The 18,400-nt window shown below is 52.7% G+C and overlaps 6 protein-coding genes across 6 annotated transcripts; 4 read left to right on the top strand and 2 right to left on the bottom strand.

The window, feature by feature from the left end:
• Positions 1–862: 862 nt before the first annotated feature.
• W97_05999 (uncharacterized protein) lies at positions 863–3,135 on the bottom strand (the record flags this gene model as incomplete). The annotated part of the gene is made up of 5 exons (XM_007783880.1): positions 863–1,985; positions 2,031–2,168; positions 2,221–2,768; positions 2,814–2,982; positions 3,092–3,135. The coding sequence occupies 5 exons, from the start codon at positions 3,133–3,135 to the stop codon at positions 863–865; spliced, it is 2,022 nt and encodes a 673-aa protein (XP_007782070.1).
• A 1,047-nt stretch (positions 3,136–4,182) lies between these two features.
• On the bottom strand, positions 4,183–5,368 carry W97_05998 (uncharacterized protein; the record flags this gene model as incomplete). Its single annotated transcript, XM_007783879.1, has 3 exons — positions 4,183–4,397; positions 4,446–4,978; positions 5,031–5,368. The coding sequence occupies 3 exons, from the start codon at positions 5,366–5,368 to the stop codon at positions 4,183–4,185; spliced, it is 1,086 nt and encodes a 361-aa protein (XP_007782069.1).
• Positions 5,369–6,328: 960 nt separating this feature from the next.
• W97_05997 (uncharacterized protein) lies at positions 6,329–7,405 on the top strand (the record flags this gene model as incomplete). The annotated part of the gene is made up of 2 exons (XM_007783878.1): positions 6,329–6,392; positions 6,453–7,405. 2 exons carry the CDS (start codon positions 6,329–6,331, stop codon positions 7,403–7,405), a joined length of 1,017 nt encoding a protein of 338 aa, XP_007782068.1.
• A 1,563-nt stretch (positions 7,406–8,968) lies between these two features.
• On the top strand, positions 8,969–11,522 carry W97_05996 (uncharacterized protein; the record flags this gene model as incomplete). The annotated part of the gene is made up of 4 exons (XM_007783877.1): positions 8,969–9,342; positions 9,392–9,617; positions 9,664–9,823; positions 9,877–11,522. 4 exons carry the CDS (start codon positions 8,969–8,971, stop codon positions 11,520–11,522), a joined length of 2,406 nt encoding a protein of 801 aa, XP_007782067.1.
• A 586-nt stretch (positions 11,523–12,108) lies between these two features.
• On the top strand, positions 12,109–13,788 carry W97_05995 (uncharacterized protein; the record flags this gene model as incomplete). The annotated part of the gene is made up of 1 exon (XM_007783876.1): positions 12,109–13,788. One exon carries the CDS (start codon positions 12,109–12,111, stop codon positions 13,786–13,788), a length of 1,680 nt encoding a protein of 559 aa, XP_007782066.1.
• A 2,118-nt stretch (positions 13,789–15,906) lies between these two features.
• W97_05994 (uncharacterized protein) lies at positions 15,907–17,768 on the top strand (the record flags this gene model as incomplete). Its single annotated transcript, XM_007783875.1, has 3 exons — positions 15,907–16,180; positions 16,236–16,443; positions 16,493–17,768. 3 exons carry the CDS (start codon positions 15,907–15,909, stop codon positions 17,766–17,768), a joined length of 1,758 nt encoding a protein of 585 aa, XP_007782065.1.
• Positions 17,769–18,400: the final 632 nt, after the last annotated feature.

Below are 18,400 nucleotides of genomic sequence, written 5' to 3'. Positions count from 1 at the left end.
TTCCGAATGGGGTGAATTCGCTCTGAATCTCGCCCTTCCCTATCTTAGCGGCTTGACTACCAGTCTTGTCTATCTCTCCGTCGTTTGCGCGGACGCAGCTTTTTGGGAGAGATGCCACAGAAAATTCAACGCTACAACAAGTGTAGATCTTGGGAGTCCTGAAAGAAGTACATGGCAAGAACCAAAAATAAATCAAAGGCCCCAGCAAGGCATTAAAGGGAGCGGACGAGTAGACGACTGTTGGAGACTCGAAGACAAGTTGTGTGGATTGACTGCTGAAACTGATTGAACAAAGGTGGAAGCGCTGTAGAAGAACTCCTGATGCATGAGATAGCGGAGAGGATATGCTCTGAGAACAGCGTCTCTCTTCGGTCGATGAGCTAAACATTACAAGCCGGATCCAGATTCCTCCTGACTGGCGGCTTAGCGCGTCCACTGTCGATGCTTTCAGTGCCATCCGTTGGCAATTTCGCGCAGGAAGCATCCCGGTCCTTCATTGGTGATCGGACTCGTCGCGGTGAGGGTACCGGGGAGCGCTCAGGTCTTTTGTGAAATACCAGTGAATTGAAACTTGACCGAAAATAGCGAAACCAAGTTCTTCCGAAATGACATCATGGGATAGGCGGTTCTGAAGTTGGTCGACCGTCTGCAAGGGAACCGTGGACCTTCGAAGTATTTCGCAGGTCGCTGCGACCTTTGTCGCTTCTCGATCAGGAGGTATGACCTAATTCATCATTCAATCCTGTGTCATCCGGTCCATAACACAGATTGAAGCCACCAATTGAATGAAGTTGTCGAGCACCGACATAATGTCAAGGGTGTTAACAGGTCTCCCAGCAGCGGACGGCTGCAAACCGCCTGTTTAGTCTGGACCATAACTCAATAGAGGATCCCATACCGAGTGACCAGCCGGTGCATCCACATCGGCATCCACGTTCGGGCCCAGCGGCTCCATCCAGAATGACGCATCCAGAGAATTGTCCAGCGAAGTGTCCGCGCTGCAGGCCAACGGCTCCAGCCAGACTGTTGCATTGAAATCAGTAGGATATGGGAACACGTCAGAGCTTGTTGGTTGGGAGACTGGAGCCGTAGACGCGTTGCCTGAGTCGGACGGGGTTGATTGGAAGTAATGAACAGGGAACTGTGGTTTGTGGGTATGGTCACCCTCGGATAAATAATTCACCTGCTCTGCCTCTCCGAGCTGAGCTGGGATAGCCACCGAAGCTTCGTGGTCGACTAGGCCATAATCCATTCGGAAGCGTTCCTGTATCATCCGATAGCAATGCGTGAATACCTGAACGCCTGATCTCGCCATGGCACTCCGCTCCTGCATCAAGGAAAGTCGGCCAATGGCTTGTTGCAGGGCGCGTTGAGTTTGCCCTAAGACGTCGTAGTTCATTGGCGGATGCTCAATTGCCATAGCGGATAGGAAAACACCAGCATCGATAGTCAGACAGGACAAAGAGTAAAGCTTGTAGTGATGCCTGCTCATCATGTCGAAGAGCCGTTGTTGTGATTCGAGGGTATCGAGCGCTGCTTGTACAGCTGCTTGGCGACTTGCACTGTGCGCCGCGACATGCGGTCTGTGCAGTGCCATAAGAAACGAGTTTGCAAAACTCAATATCTGTTGACGTTGTTTGGGCAAGTTTGGGCATGTCGAGTCCCAAGAGGTGTCAGGGTTCTCGGGACGCATGACCGGCGGTAGAGCGTCGAGCAATGAGATGACTTGATCGTGAAGTGTCTTGACAACGTTGTAGTCTTTAACGTGAGGTTTTCCGGCCCCAGAAGACAGCGTTTTATGGATCAGTTGCCCGAGACCATAATTAAACAGTTGCGGCGTATATGAAGACGGCGCATCGCGCCCACTTGCCACTGTTGGTACCGTCTTGGCAGGGTTCTCGGGTATATTGCAGTCTAAGGGCGTTTTGATTGTGCAGTCGTCCACGTTGATTGTCCGCGCTCTGCCCATTATCTGGGCCATATGGCTAACAAGTCAGCAAGGGCAAACGGGATCCGCTGCAGAGTCTAACCTATCCCACACGAACAAAGTGACCCACAGGCGTCTCTTATACTCATCGTACCAGAGTCGTACGAGCGTGTCTTCCACGTCGCCTCCTTCCGCCTGTCGGACCTCGGATTGCAAATGCAATCCTATCCCTTGGGCCTGTCTGAGTTCAGATGTCAGCTTGTTTCTTACATGTACTCTGGAACAGCACTGACCTGACGGCATTGCCGACGCTGTACCAAGCTTCCGTTCCTCGGCTGAAACACTTCAGCCAGGCAGCTCTCATAAGATCATGCTGGACGGCAACGATTGTGGAGTCATGTCGTCCTAACAGGGCCATTATTCTGAGGCCTAAATTGCTATATCTCTGAGACAGTCGGTCACATGCGGTCGGGTCTTCCAGTTGAAGGACTTCGGCACTTTTGGTGTTGGGCGGTAAAAACTGCAGCGCCATAGCAAGGACTTGGAAAAGTAAAGCTGGAAAGTACTGGAGATCACGCGAAAGGTCTTTCGGATCGGCCTGTTCCGCGAGGGCGAAACTCAGATCGTGCCAAGAATTAAGGAGTTTGTTGAAGTAATACTGCTCAAGCACCGTGAGATACCAATTAACTTCGGAGAAAAAACACCCGACAAGCTCCATCGCAACACTATGCGGTGGCAGCTGTTTGGCAAGATTCCAGTACTTGTCCTTTCGGGAGGCGCAAAGCAAGAACCCGGCCGATTTGGCGGTAGCGGCTGGCACCTCGTTCCCATATTGAAGCGACTACTCCTGTCAGAGATTATTCAATTGGCCAAGGATGCGAAATACCTTCTGCAAATTGACGAAGGCGTTGTCGTTCACGGCGGAGTACCCAACTTGATCAAGAAAATCTGACGGCGAGGAAGTGGAGCCGAGCTCAAACTCCTGCTCTTGGTCCGAGTACGTGCCTAAGGAAATCGTGCTTTGTTCCCGAGACGATATCTCCTTGGCCTTCACCCTAAAAAGTAGGGTCAGTTGACAATAGTTGTAGATTGGACTGAACGGCCTTCGTAATGATGCTGCCGATGATGTGTAGCGCACAGCCGAGAGAGCGCGGAATGGAATACATCTCATCTAGTGTTATTGGTGTCTTGCAGACGTTGCTGTACATGGGAGATTGCAAAGCGGGTTGGCATACGCTGGTGGATCACCATATGAACATTTCTCTGGGACATTCCTTGCAACGCAATAATTACACGGTTTTGTACGATTGCACTAAGTGAGGTCAGATATCGTAGCGTCGCAAGTGAGAGAAGCAGGGGTGTCGGGGAAACCTTTTGTTTCCTGCGGTAACATTCCCAGCACGAGGTTACACTACGTCTCCGCATTAAGTATGAACGACTATTCATGACCAATATACTGGTAGGGAAGGCTGTCTCGCGGTTTGTCCCGTAGTGCTGTCCTGAGCGGCGAGGAGCTCTTATTGGAATGGCGGGTCCTCGTTGGATTAGTTTTATGGTGCTGAGAGACCTCCGTGACGTGATGTTCTGCGGTCTGAATGGCGAACGCGAATTCCAAGCTCGGAGCTCTCGGCGGTACTGATTCTCCTCTGTCAGGTGACTTTCGCCAACGGGTTTACTCCGATATCACGAACCTCGCGGAGGTTTAGGTTCAAACAAACCACAGAAGAACCACCATGGTCTGAACCGCAGTGAGGCCAGTAGATGCCTGCTGAAGCTGGCAGCGCGCTCAACCTGACGATTAGTTATCGGAGATCGATTCTGGTAGGGGTACTCAGCCGTAATGCCGCGTCTCAAAGATGCAAGATTATCGCCTTTCTACTGAGTGTTCAGCTTTCTCATTTTCAGTCCGCGCCGCTCTCACTCAAATCTTCTGGCATAGTGAACAGGTACAGCTCAGCTATGTGGTCGTAACGAAATGCTCGAATTGGGGCACAGCAAGAGCGGGAAGGGCCAACAGGGGCCCGAAGCTCAAGAGCACTTGAGGCATTGATTGAAACATTGTATTGAGAATCACTATCTGAATGACCTCGCTTTGTCTGTTGCTCTCTCTAGAGCCATATGTTCTCCAGGCCACTATCATTCCAAGCTGTTTAGTCCGCCGCTTGAAAAACAGCAATGCTTTTGCTCCTCCGCTCAAACTCGATCCTCTCCGCTTTGTTCCGGCAGTCCGGCTTGAAGAGCTGCTAGTGGATGGTTCAACCGAGATGCTTTTCGTTGACCAGCACATAGCGATATCGAGCCTTGCCGGCCTCCATGTCGACAACAGCCTTGTTAGCATCCTTCATCGGTACGTTGTTGTTCCATGTCCTCACACCCTTCTCCGCGTACAGCTTCAACATATCCTTGATCTCATCTGGCGAGCCGATCGCGCTGCCTCCAATAGTGCAGCGCTTCTCAATGAGAGCAAAAACTGGTGTTCTGTCAGTAACAGGGACTGGAGTGTGGAGTTTTTACCTACTATTGAAGCCAGGAATGTTGTCTTCTGGCGCTCCCACCTGCACGAATTGACCCTTCAAGCGCAGCAGTGCGAGATAGTCCTGGATGGGCATCTTTGGAGAGGACACCGTGCTAATGATAATGTCGAGTGTGCCGGCGTGCTTGGTCGCCCAATCCTCGTCCTCGTCCGTGGCGATGAAACCAGTTGCGCCCATCTTCATAGAATCCTCCTTCTTTGTATTCGTTCGAGAGATGGCAACAATCTCATCGCAACCAAGCGCTTTTGCACCAAGGATACCGAAATGACCCAGACCCCCGATACCAACGATACCGACCTTCTTTCCAGGGCCAGCTCCACACCGTTTAAGCGGCGAGAATACGGTAATGCCACCACAGAGCATAGGAGCGGCGATATCGGAAGGGAGAGCATCAGGAATCTTGAAGACGAAGGCACCGCTACCTCGCCAATAGTCGGCATACCCACCGTATGATTTGCTGCCATCAGGCCATCTACTGTCATAGGTGGTGGTGACGGACGCGCAATGTTGCTCCATGCTGGGAGGCAGTGTTAGCTGGACGCCTGAAGATGCTGGTTCCTAACACGTACCCATCTGCGCACGCCTCGCAGTCACCTTTCTGGTTCAGGCAAGCTCCGGACTGAGCGCCAACTCCGACCCTGTCGCCAACCTTGATATCCTTGACCTTGTCACCAACTCGTACGGCATGCCCGACGATCTCATGACCCACACAAACCGGATAGCTTGTCGGAACCCAACCGGAGCGTAGAGTATGGATGTCCGAGCCGCAGATACCGCAGTGCGTGATCTTGATGTCGACATCGGTGTCTTCGAACGGTTTTGGCTCATACTCCTGCCAGACCATGTTGCCGTTGACTGCGTCTTTGTCAAGGCCCATCCAGCCCTGGAACTTGTACTGAGTCGACATTGCGAACGAGAGTCTTCTGATATGACGGCAGTGAGTTAGACGATTGTGATTTCAGTGACTGAGAATTGCGGTTGAGAAGGGAGTGGAAGACGTTGGACGAAGGAAATGGAGGCTGCTTTTATTCACTTCACTTGTTGACGTGCGGTTGCTGTTGCTGTCGGTGATAGCCAGGGACTTCGGCGTTAAGAGCGGCAACCTTAATGACGCGTAGGTCGGCAGTTCATCTAACGCGTGAGAGCAGTGCTGCCTTACAGATTCTTGGTATTCACCAGGTAGTTTGAAATGATGTCAGGTGGAGCATCCCAACTACTCACGACTTTGCTTACAGACCGTAGCCATTGAAAGGCCGCCGAGAGTATCATTCTCTTCTATCCCCCTACTAATTCCACCGTCAATCTTCCCGGCACGCTCCAAGTGAAGTAAGTGGTGCATCAACACAGCCGCTGCAGTCTTGCCTTAGCCCAGATTCTCTCAGGATTTCGGCCGATGAAAAAGAGACAAGGCTCCTTGGAAGGTCAGGGGTAGATAAATCAATCCGTGGCCGCCCTGAGCTAGATGAACACTCAGCTGATGTGGCCATGGATAGATTTACTAGCATTTTGGTAGTCGGCCAGTGGCAATCCCTTAACCTCCCGTAGCGCCGGACTTACCGTAACCTTAACACCACCACCATCACCACCACCACCAAACGCGCCCCCGCATACCGTTAGGATGCTCTTGGCTGGCCATGTCGCCGTGCTTGCAAAAGCACAACGGCATGGGCTATCTTTCGGGCATTGCGGGGCGGGATCCCAGAGTACAAAACGTGCTGTCTCGCATGATGGAGCCGTCTACACCCAGCACTCGATTGCTTAAACGTTCTCCACGAATCCAATTCCACCCTTCGGCTCAAAGCAAGAGCACATAGCACGTAGCCAGTACAGTACCTCACAGAAAGTAATTGCACAAACATCGCCCACTATGAGCGGCCAACCGAAAACCAATGTCAAGGTGGTCTTTGGCGCCATGACAATTGGCAAGCCTGGTCAGTCCTCCTCTCATGACTCAATATCTCTTTCCTGTGGGCTAACATCCAGATTTCTAGGTATCGAGATGACTCGTGTGCATACACTCGAAGATACCATCGCCATTATCGACGTCTTTCAGAAGCATGGCCACAACGAGATTGACACCGCCCGTGTCTACGGCGAAGGCTCGTCCGAGGAATATCTCGGGGATCTCCAGTGGCAGAAACGAGGGCTGGTAATGGACACAAAGTTCTATCCTTCGGCCCGAGGTATGGTCATGGGTAATGAAAGGGCATGGACCCACTCGCCAGAGGACGTACGCGAAGGTCTCATGACTAGCCTTAAGGCGCTGAAGACAGACAAGCTGTATTTGTGGTATCTTCATGGCCCGGACCGGAAGACACCCTTCGAAGACACGTTACGTGAGGTCGACAAGCTCCACAAGGAGGGATACTTCGAGCGTTTCGGCATCAGCAACTACATGTCGTGGGAAGTGGCTAAGATCTGCGAGATATGCGACAAGAATGGGTGGGTCAAGCCGACCGTATACGAAGGTCTCTACAATGCGCTGCATCGTGCAGTCGAACCTGAGCTCGTTCCTTGTCTACGCCACTATGGTCTCTCGTTGTATTGCTTTAACCCGCTCGCTGGCGGCTTTCTTACGGACCGCTACCACCGCGATACCGCGGAGGTCGGTGAGGGCGCTCGATTCGATCCCAATAGGATGCAGGGCAAGCTCCACCGGGGGCGCTACTGGAATGATCTATATTTCGACGCATTGGATATCATTCGCCCGGCTGCGAAGAAGCATGGGATCACTGAGGCGGAGGTTGCATTGAGATGGCTGGCACATCATTCACAGCTAAAGAAGGAACTTGGCGACGCTGTTATCGTCGGGGCGAGCAGCACGAAGCATCTAGAGCCGAACTTGGTTGCTCTTGAGCAGGGTCCGCTGCCAGAGGATGTTGTAGAGGCTCTGGATGCTGGCTGGGAACGGATCCGCGGCCATCCACTCAAATTCTGGCATTGATCGACATAGTACTGTATACGCGTAGTTGTGAGGGCATTACAAGAGTTGACTAGGTACCAGGTACTGAACTCAGAATGACAGTTATTATGTTTGCGAGTAACCCATATCCCGTATCAATTCATCGAAGTGATCATAACGTTGTGCTGTAGGTGCTAACTATTCACGCGATAGCCTTCAAGCAGCGTCTTCTATGTCGTACGTGAACTGCATGAGACCAACTCGTTACCTGGTAAGCAATCTGGTGTGGACAACAGATACCGTTGCTCTCGTCGCTCAATACAGACCGAACTATTCATCATCGAAACATTCACCGCAACCTCGTTCATCGGTCCGTGCAGGCTCTCGCCATCACTGTTGTTGCTTCAGAGCATCATCATACACGGCATCAATGCTTACGTCGTCTCTGAGTTCCTCACAACAGCAAAAAGGATCCAGAATCTGCTGAACGTAAACCGCATTGAGCTGTTGACGCTGAGAGTCAACCGGGCAGAAGATCCTACAGAAGCTGAACACTTGTAATCATGCAGTTGAGGATTGTGTCGCAGCGCCAGCTACCGGAGAAGATGTTTTCTTTATCACGACGGCACTATTCATCATCAATACTTCAAGCTCTTTCCTGTCTGACCTCAATGGCTCCTGAACTCATATCTAAGCTGAACGAAGCCTCTCGCATCCAGAATAACGGCAAGCGTGGACAACCGCCATCCTTTGGGCGTGACATTGTTCGCAAACGCGTTGCTTCCTTCAACGTTCCCACTTGGCACAGTGGTATTTTTCATTCCGAGGCTGCGCGGAAGGACCCAAGGCTCGGTGCACTTAGCCATTGCCGGATTCTTTCCTACTGAAATGCGGCAGAGACGCGGCAACGTCTAAGTGCACTGAGCCTTGCCCTATGGCTCGGCCCCGGCTGCACTTCGGTGGATTCGAAAGACTCGTGCTACATTTTGCCGTGCTTGCCTGCCGCATCGTCACCCGCACACTCGGTTGCAAGAACGTCGGCAACTGTGTCGCCATGCCAGCCGCCAGTCTCTTGGGCCATTGGGATCGAGATGCATTGGTCGCCTCAGGGGAATCTTCTCCCGTTCTCCGCATACTCTGCATGCTCGCCCCCGGCAGATCCTCGGTGCAGGTACCACAAGTTGCATAGCTAGCTTGGTGGCTTGCTGTTGTTTGCGGGGAGCTTGCGGAGACACCAACTCCAAGATTCAAGACACCTTACGTCGATACCTACGCGGACGTCAAGCCGCTCTTTAGCCGAAGAAGGAAAGCATGTCGTTGGCTGAAGTGGAAGAGGCTTGCAGCTCCAAGACTGGTATGATGCCCTGGCGCATGCGGGTAGCTCACCAAGCCGCCATCGTATGCATCAAAACACGATTGGGAAAACCTTGGATGGAAGCCCTCGATAGAATTGCCGAAGAGGGTAGGGCATTGTAGTCCTATGACAGTTCGCCTGGGTAGAAAATCCGATCTTCGGTGCATATGGCCAGGGTAAGTGGAATATAAAAACCGGGTTCCCATTCCTTCTCAAGGAAATCAAGCAGCCCTGGTAGTGCACCCGCAGAAATGGCGGGAATGAAAGTCTTCTCACTTCTTGCAGCTTCGTCCTTTCTTCGTTACGCCTCCGCCCAGGATGTCATCAGAAACGATACATTCTTCTATGGACAAAGTCCACCGGTCTACCCTAGTCCAGAGATAGAAGGCCTCGGCGATTGGGGAGATGCCTACGCCAAAGCACAAGCATTCGTGGCTCAATTGACGCTTGAGGAGAAGACCAACCTCACAGGCGGTTTTGCCAATGCGTCCAGTGGATGCGGGGGCAATATTAGAGGAATTCCTCGATTAGGCTTCAATGGCCTGTGTTTGCAGGATGCTGGCCAAGGAGTCAGGGCGACGGACTTTGTCAATGCCTATGCTAGCGGAATCCATGCGGGTGCAAGGTATGACTAGCTTCGTGGTGTTGGAATGTGTCATCTGACAAGATTTCAGCTGGAACAAGAACCTCACCTTTGATCGAGCGTATGCCATGGGCGGCGAGTTCAGAGCGAAGGGCGCGAGCATCGCTCTCGGTCCTCCCGTGGTAGGACCATTGGGGAGGATTGCTCGCGGCGGCCGTAATTGGGAAGGCTTTAGTGTAGATCCGTACCTCAGCGGAATTCTTGCAGCTGAGTCTGTCCGCGGTATTCAGTCGAGAGGAGTCATTTCGTGCACCAAGGTCAGTATCTTTGGCCTGTTCGGGAGTGTCTACTAATTCGCGCCAGCATTTTATCCTCAACGAGCAAGAACTTAACCGCATCCCCACTATTAATGCCGAAAACGAAACCGTAGAAGCGTCGTCGTCGAACATCGACGACAGAACAATGCACGAGCTCTACATGTGGCCCTTTGCTGATGCGCTTCATGCAGGCACTGCGAGTATCAGTAAGTGCCGGTGTTCCCCCTTGGCTAGCTTTTGGATATCTGACGAAACGTAGTGTGCTCCTATGAAAGGATCAACAACAGCTATGGGTGCCAGAATAGCAAGGCTCTCAATGGCCTTCTCAAAGATGAGCTAGGATATCAAGGCTTCGTAGTATCTGACTGGGGAGCTCAAGAGTCGGGTGTTGGTAGTGCCCTGGCGGGATTGGACATGGTTATGCCGTCTGGATTACAATTTTGGGGAGGCAACTTGACGCAAGCAGTCCGCAACGGCTCTGTTCCTGAAGACCGACTGACCGATATGGCTACGCGTATTATGGCCGCATGGTACTACACGAACCAGGACGCGCCGGATCATCCTTATCCTGGAATCGGTCTTGCGCCAAATCTCCTACTGCCCCATCGTATCGTCGATGCCAGAGATCCAAGTGCTAGGCCCGTCATCCTGCAAGGCGCAATCGAAGGCCATGTCCTGGTCAAGAATACTAACAACACCCTGCCACTCAGGAGTCCGAAGTTGCTTTCCCTCTATGGATACGACGCTAAATCTCCGGACTTCAATACCCCCGGTCCAGGCTTCAACCCATGGTCTTTCGGCCTTCAGTCCCACAACGTCAATTCTGTTATCTGCGGCTTCTTTGGCCGAGGAGTCTGTCCCCCGTTCGCACCCATAGCTCAAAATGGCACGTTTATCGTAGGTGGAGGCTCCGGCGCCAACAATCCCGTCTACATCAGCGCGCCGTACAACGCCATACAGGAGCAAGCAATCCAGGACGGCACGCAACTGTACTGGGACTTTGTTAACGCGAACGCCAACGGCTCCGTTCATGCCGAAAGCGATGCATGTCTTGTTTTCATTAACGCTGCAGCGTCAGAAGGAGTCGACCGCCCGTCTCTCCGCGACGACTTCTCCGACGCGCTTGTGACCAATATCGCAGCGCAATGCAGCAATACCATCGTCACGATCCACAACGCCGGCATCCGCCTCGTCGACCAGTGGATTGAAAACCCTAACGTCACTGCCGTGATCTTCGGACACCTACCCGGCCAAGACTCCGGCCGTGCGCTTGTAGAACTCCTCTATGGTCGCACCTCTCCAAGCGGAAAACTGCCGTACACTGTCGCAAGGAACGAATCAGATTACGGCGCTCTACTCGATCCTGTTGGACCAGTGCCTCCATATACGTACTTCCCGCAGGACGACTTCCGCGAGGGTGTGAACATCGACTACCGCGCCTTCGACGCCGCGGGCATAGAACCTCGCTTCGAATTCGGTTTCGGCCTGACGTACACGACGTTTGAGTTTGCCAACCTCGCAAGCTCAGTCGTTAGTGGTGCTTCGCTGTCGGCTTACCCAACAGGACCCGTCATTCAAGGCGGCAACGCCGATCTCTGGGACGTGATCGCTACCGTAACTGCCAGCGTGACGAACACCGGCAATGTTGCTGCCGCGGAGGTTGCGCAGCTTTACGTTGGCATTCCGTCCGCTGGCCAGCCTGTCAGGCAGCTCCGCGGGTTCGAGAAAGTGCTTGTCCATCCTAATCAAACTGCGCATGTAGAGTTTGAACTCAGGAGACGCGATCTCAGCGTCTGGGACGTGGTGGCGCAACAGTGGAGATTGGAGTTGGGCGCGGAGTATCACGTCTATGTTGGGAGCAGTTCTAGGGACCTGCCTTTGGTGGGAAACTTGACCTTGGCGTGAGGCTAGAGACTTAGATCTGAGTGTAGCCTCATAATAGCGGCAGCCTTACAGCACAATATGCTACCTAGATAGATATTGTCTTCATGTGTTGTAGTGTGCGCGCACTGTTACATACCGAACGTTCAGCACTAACATCGAATGACAATGCTGACTAGTATCAGCGAAGGTCTTGGAAGTTCTACTCCGCACACCATCACGAGATTCAACAAGGATCACTGGTGAAGTAACCACAGACCGCAGCCCTGAGTGATAATGTTGAGATGACTTCCGCGGCGTATCTGCCTTTGGGAGTTCAATAGCTACACACGGTTTCATTCATGATGCTAGACTTTCCGGGAATATCCAATAGGGAAATGTTCATTCCTCGTGCTAGGGACCAGGCACGTCCGCCGCACCAGCTCGTATAAGCGCCTGGGAGTTTCAGCCTCAGCTGAAAGGATTGCGCTGACATCCGTCGTCAACTCTCCGCCTAATCTGACAGTGACTCCTCAGCGGCTTTTCAAATTCCCAGTCCCTTGCCTTGAAAAACGTAGATATGCAAATGGCCGCCTGAAATCTAAGAAGTTACCTGTCTTCGGGCCTCACGATGTATACTCTCTTCAGTTCGCTTCCTAATAGGCTCCTGTCCCATTCATTCTTCATCGTATCTGTCAGCGCCGCAGCGCTGAAGAACATTACCATCTCAGTCCCAGAAGGAACTACGGACCATGGAGACCCAAACCTACTATGCACGCCCACTTCATGGACTAATATCGTCTCGTTCTACCTTGGCAACTACCTCGCGCATGCCGCGACCGTGAAGTCCCCTCCCGGAGGAAGGACAGCCGGGATGATCGCTGATGTGGTTGGGTCGTTGCTCTTCCCACCATTTATGGCCCTCCGAGGTGTTCAAGCCATCACGAGCATGGCCATATGGCCCATATTTGGAAAGTCTGATCTCCGGACGGCGACGCGCGCGGGGGCATTGTGCATGATTGTAAGAACGACGAGTTGGAAGCCGGAAGCCGGTGATGTGGTTTCAGATGCGATGCAAAAGTCCACCGTATGTGGAGATGCGGCCCCGGCCGCTGCAGAAGATGATCAGGCCGCCCTTCTCCCTGCTGAGAGCATCCCGATGAGAGCCATGTCTGACAACGAATCAACGAGCGGCAAATGCAACGTCTTTGTGTACGATGCGCCGTGGACGTTCGCAGTTGGCACTGTCTTGGCGGCAACCGGCCGTCACATACACGCATCCTGCAAACTGCCTGAAGACCTACCCGATGGTTATGGCATCGCCGTTGTACCCCGTGATGCAACGGTAATGCCGCAGGACGGAGAAGAGGACGCCAACCTCATTTCGAACAACTACAGCCTCGTAAAAGCATGCGTTGCACTTGGTCAAACGGTCTTTGCCATTGCCACACTGTATCGTGCAAAGGGCAACCAGCTGACCCAGTTCGGCTATGCAGCGTTCGGTCTTACCGTAGCACCGTACGCTGTAATGTCAATTCTGAACCTGCTCGGCAGCATTTGCAGTCCCGAGTATCCTGCTATGTATCTCGTAGAGTCTTCGGTGATGAGAGAAGCGAGAAAACACGGCCTCCACGTTCACGGCACTGTTGGTGTACTCCAGGAGCACCCTGTCGCTTTCCAGGAAAACCAGCCGGGATCATGGAGGAGATTACCCTCCAGTTTGATCTTCGAGGATGGGCCAGATGACCGTCTGGTCGTTCATGCAGGCTCGGATCACACCCTTACAGTCCTGAAGCCGAACGCAGACAATGAGAAGGACCTCACGACTGCTGTTTCGGCAATCCTTGTCCCATCTTGCCCGCCTCTTGCAGCAAAGTCGAAGCAGTTCGTTAAGAACGCGGAGTGGCAACCTAAGGGCAAGTGGATTGTGAATACAGTGGACTCCACGGGGAGAGAGAATAAGTCAGGCAAATATGGCTACTCCATGTTGGAGTACTCGATGACCATTCTAGTTTCCGTCATCCCGCTCGCCATCGTCGGGGCGATATCACGTTTCGATCCCGGTGCGAGCACTACGGCTCAGCGGGCCTGGACAATGACCTGGCTCGTCTATGGCGTCTTCCTTGGGCTGCTCTACGAGTTGGTTGTTTCTGCCGTAACGGATAATATCGATGAGAAGGAGTACGACCCAACTATGAACCTGGTTGTAACAGTTGGGTTTGCATTACTCTTTTCGGCTCCTGCGATCGGCGGCTTGGTTGTCGTGGGTCAGATGCTGATGGCTTATGGCAACTGCATTCTTATCGACTGAACAAACAGGAGGAAACTGCGTAAATTGCGTGGTCTTACTTTTCAACGCGATGATCAGCCAGAGCGTTTGTCTTTCCTTGAGAGTTTACTTTCATCTTTAGTGTTCATACGTGTAGTGAATGACAGTAACAAGTGATCCCCTTGCAGGTAATTTAGAGTAATGATCTAGTATGAAGGCGGTGATAAACACAGGCAGCCGCGTGCCGCTTTTGTGCATGGGAACTGATGCGAGTGGCCCATCTATGTCTTCGGGATAGCACACCCCCTGATTGTCGTCCAGCTTATGTACACTCAAGACCATTATTCAAGAGTTTCGTCAGTCTCCGCCGTTTCTGCGGCGTAATAAGGATTTGCTGAAGCGGTTGTTCTCTCCGATCAATCTGAATGTTGCACGGGAAGCTGAACTTTAAAGACGTCTTGTCGGCGCTTATGATGGCCAAGGGTCTAAGCCTTACGCAAAACTCTTAGTGAGGCATGAGGGCCACACCGGGTCCGGAAGGCTCGGATGCAATTGGTCCTTACATGTTCTTGGTGTCTTCTCCCGCGCGCCGCAGGGGTTCGTCCCGCAGGTGTTTCGGCGTGTCTCCTTGAAAGTATTATTTCGGATCCTTGAAAGTATTTAAATGAATTCCGTAAGATCGGAGGCGACCGTGGTACCTCTGCCGAGCTGCGTTACTCGGGTGTCTTGCCTTCTACGAACACCGAATAACTGTTACTCAAGCGGCCACGGATGAGAACTTGCTGACAGAAACCGAATGGATCTCGATCCCTACCGGAGGAAATGAGATTATATATCCCTATCCGCTCAGTTGTACGAACATGTCCCGGTGGTAACCATGGCGAAGGACGCCTATGAGCAACTACTCGTAGCCATGAAGTCGCAAGTTGCGCGATTATTCCAAGGCGATGGGGCTCAGCGCATTCCATTCGTACGGTTGCTCTGTAACTAGGCATGTCGAGACTGATGACACATCTGCTCAAGCGCCCATCACCGGCCCGTGTCTTATCATCCATATCATCCACATCATGCAGATCGTCCATGTCATCTATCCCATACAGATCATCCATAGAGACGGGAATAAAAATTCTTTCTCCAGGGGTCAGTCAAGATATCAGCAGAATGACCCGGGATAAGCGATAAGGCTGTCCACCTCAAGCGGCCCGTTTAGCCATCAGCAGCATGACGCATTCCGGCATGCGGCAGACTTCAGGGCAAGGCTGGTGTGAGCACTGCGTAACCACAGAGAGCCAATGAAATATAGAGGATGGACAGGGGCGCGTCTTGAAGAAGCATTGTGGATGACGCCTAGTCGTGAGAAGCATCAGGGCGAAGATTATCACAACCCGTTGCTGTAAAGGTTGGGGCCCATGATAGCTTACTCTGCCGTCTCTTCCCGCTGGAAACGAACCCCCACTGGCTTTGAGTGAAGAGATAACAAAAAGTTGATCACGTTAAGTGAAGGCGTGTATCTTCGCTGAAGGGGGACAGATAACATAACGCAAATTCTGCTCCGACATTGAGCCATAAAACGCGTTGTCATCACCGTCGAGGCTGAAGTGCGGTTCTCACGGGCCCACTGAGTGCTGGCTCTTTGCTGTAATTGTGATAAAGCCCCGGTGAACCAGGGGCCAGTGCGACGTGATATCTTCCCAAGACGGGTTGATACAAGGGGCGAGACCGCACGGTTGGTGGATCAAACTCCTTTAGCGAATTTCGATACCACGGCGTGGGATTTGTCCTCTATCTTCATCCAACTAAACTTCGAGAAAGATGGCGTCGCTCAACGCCGATGCTGCCGCCGCCTCCTGCAAAACACGGGCTCGGCAATGCCTGCAGGATTGCGCCAGGCAGACCCTTGTCTAGCCTCGGCCTTGGGGCGAGGGTCAGCTCCACCACACATCGTCTCTATCATGGGCTGAACCCATTTAACACCCCGTATGCCCCTTGCCATGTGCTGGCCTATATTTGACGGTCAATACTCGAGGCCGCACTTATCTCGCCAGCGCCTCGTCCTCGATTTACTGCACCGGTAGCGCCCGTTGACTCGGTCGCATACATCCGCTCACTCTATCGTTATCTCCGGAGCGCAGCCTCGACTTCGGTATCAGGAACACCAGCATGGACGTGAAGGACTTCGAGAAGGGCAGCGGCTTTGATTCGCCCACTCCGCCGCTCTATGGCGACAGTCACGCGACCAAGCCCGGAGTTGGACGGAGGGTGATTGATAGCTTCAAGAGAGACCCGAATCAGAAGGCGACGGCTTCGGGCACAGTGGGCGCAGATGGCAAAGTCTTTGATGTTGAGAACGCGGCGTCTGCCACGGCAGAATCGCCTCTTGCCAGGAAGCTGAAGGGTCGTCATCTGCAGATGATAGCCATCGGCGGCTCAATCGGTACGTCAACCCAGAGACGAGCCTGGTCGCTACATTGACTTATCTGTCTTATTAGGTACCGGTCTGTTTGTCGGCTCTGGCAGTGCTCTAGCAAATGGAGGCCCCGCCTCCCTGCTCATAGCCTTCAGTCTGATTGGCATCATGCTGTATTGTACAGTTCACGCTCTAGGCGAGATGGCTGTTCTGTTTCCCGTTGCCGGTTCTTTCTCCGCGTACTCGACTCGATTCTTGGACCCGGCATGGGGCTTTGCAATGGGTTGGAAGTAAGTTTGCTCGATTTCATGCAATAGAAATAATTGCTGACCCGAGCAGCTACGCTCTTCAATGGCTGGTCGTTTTGCCTCTTGAGATCGTTGCCGCGTCCCTCACCATTGAGTTCTGGAACCACGGCCGCATCAACAACAATGCCTGGGTCGCCGTCTTCCTCGTGTTGATCATTTCTATCAACATGTTCGGAGTCAAGGGCTATGGCGAAGCCGAATTCGTCTTCTCCATCATCAAGATCATCGCCGTTATAGGATTCATCATTCTTGGTGTCATTCTTAACTGCGGCGGCGGCCCGAACGGTGAATACCTCGGCGGACGCTACTGGAATGACCCGGGTCCATTCAACCACGGCTTCAAGGGCTTATGCTCCGTTTTTGTCACTGCAGCGTTCGCCTTCGCCGGGACTGAGCTTGTCGGTCTCGCTGCTGCCGAAACCGCCAACCCACGGAAGTCGCTACCCACAGCTGTGAAGCAGGTCTTCTGGCGCATCACTCTCTTCTACATCGTTTCGCTGATCCTCATCGGCCTGCTCGTACCATACAACAACGACCGGCTCCTGAACGGCAGCTCGGGCGCCGACGCGTCCGCCTCACCTTTCGTTATCGCCATCGAGAACGCCGGCATCGATGTCCTCCCCTCCGTCATGAACGTCGTCATCATGATCGCCGTCCTCTCCGTCGGCAACAGCTCCATCTACGGCTCTTCGCGCACACTGGCCGCGCTCGCTGAGCAGGGCCAGGCGCCCAAGTTCCTCGCCTACATCGACCGCAAAGGCAGACCTATGGCCGGCATCGCTGTCGCCTCCGTCCTAGGCTTCCTCGCGTTCCTCGCTGGCTCAGACAAGCAGTCAGAGGCGTTCAACTGGATGCTGGCTATCTCCGGTCTCAGCTCTATCTTCACCTGGGGGTCCATCTGCCTGGCGCACATCCGCTTCCGCAAGGGCTGGAAAGTGCAAGGTCGCAAGCTCGACGAGCTCGCCTTTCGCAGTCAGCCAGGCGTTATCGGCTCTTGGATCGGTTTTATCTTCAACTGCCTCGTGCTCGTCGCACAGTTCTGGACTGGCTTGGCGCCTATCGGCTACGGCGAGATGACTTCAGGCGAGAGGACCGAAAACTGGTTCGCGGTTTACTTGGCCGCCCCGATCGTTATTGCGTGCTACCTGGTGTATAAGATCTGGTACAAGACTCCGTTTGTGAGGAGCCACAACATGGATCTGCATACAGGGATTCGGGAGTTGAACCTGGCGGAGCTAATTGCGGAGGAGAGGGCCGAGCAAGCCGCATGGCCGAAGTGGAAGAGGATATACAAATTTTTCTGTTAGACCAGCGCATTTTCGGGGATTCTGATGATCTTTTGGGCCAATGTATAGCATGGGATGAACGAAGGGATGAACTATAGATCTTTGAGGTATATTGGGACAGTCATGGAACGGTCGAAATGACAGATCGTTTAGTAAAAGTAATTGTCATCTGATTCAAGTATTGATCATGATCCTATGTTCCGTCTCCTCTCGCTTGCAATCAACGTTGAAGCGGCACCATCCAACCTCCCACGCGAGTGACAGAAATCGCCGGACTCCAACACAGATAGGTCTTCAGTCAGCTAAAGAAAGGTCACGACTAGAAGCGACTCCTTATAGTATACTACCTTACAAGTGTGTTCAAGCTACAACTAGAGGTGGAATGGCTAGGGCAAAGGTCTTTAGGAACGTGGTGAGTCTAATAGATTTGGAGGATTTAGGAATGAATTAGAAGTCCGGTGATTGGCGAGTCTAGGCATTTGATTCACCGCCTTTCTAAAGATCTTTACTCTAGCTATTCTACCTCTAGGTATAGCTTGCGTATGTTTATATGGCAGCATACTATAAAGGATTACGCCTATTTATGGCCTCCCTAAGCTGACTGAAGACCTATCTGTTTTTCTGAGTCCGGCAATTTCTGTCACCTAGGTGCC

This window comes from Coniosporium apollinis (assembly GCF_000281105.1).
Source record: "Coniosporium apollinis CBS 100218 chromosome Unknown supercont1.29, whole genome shotgun sequence".
NCBI classification, from domain to species: Eukaryota; Fungi; Ascomycota; class Dothideomycetes; genus Coniosporium; species Coniosporium apollinis.
Note: the sequence above shows the minus strand (reverse complement) of the source record. Positions and strands in the feature narration are given on the sequence as shown.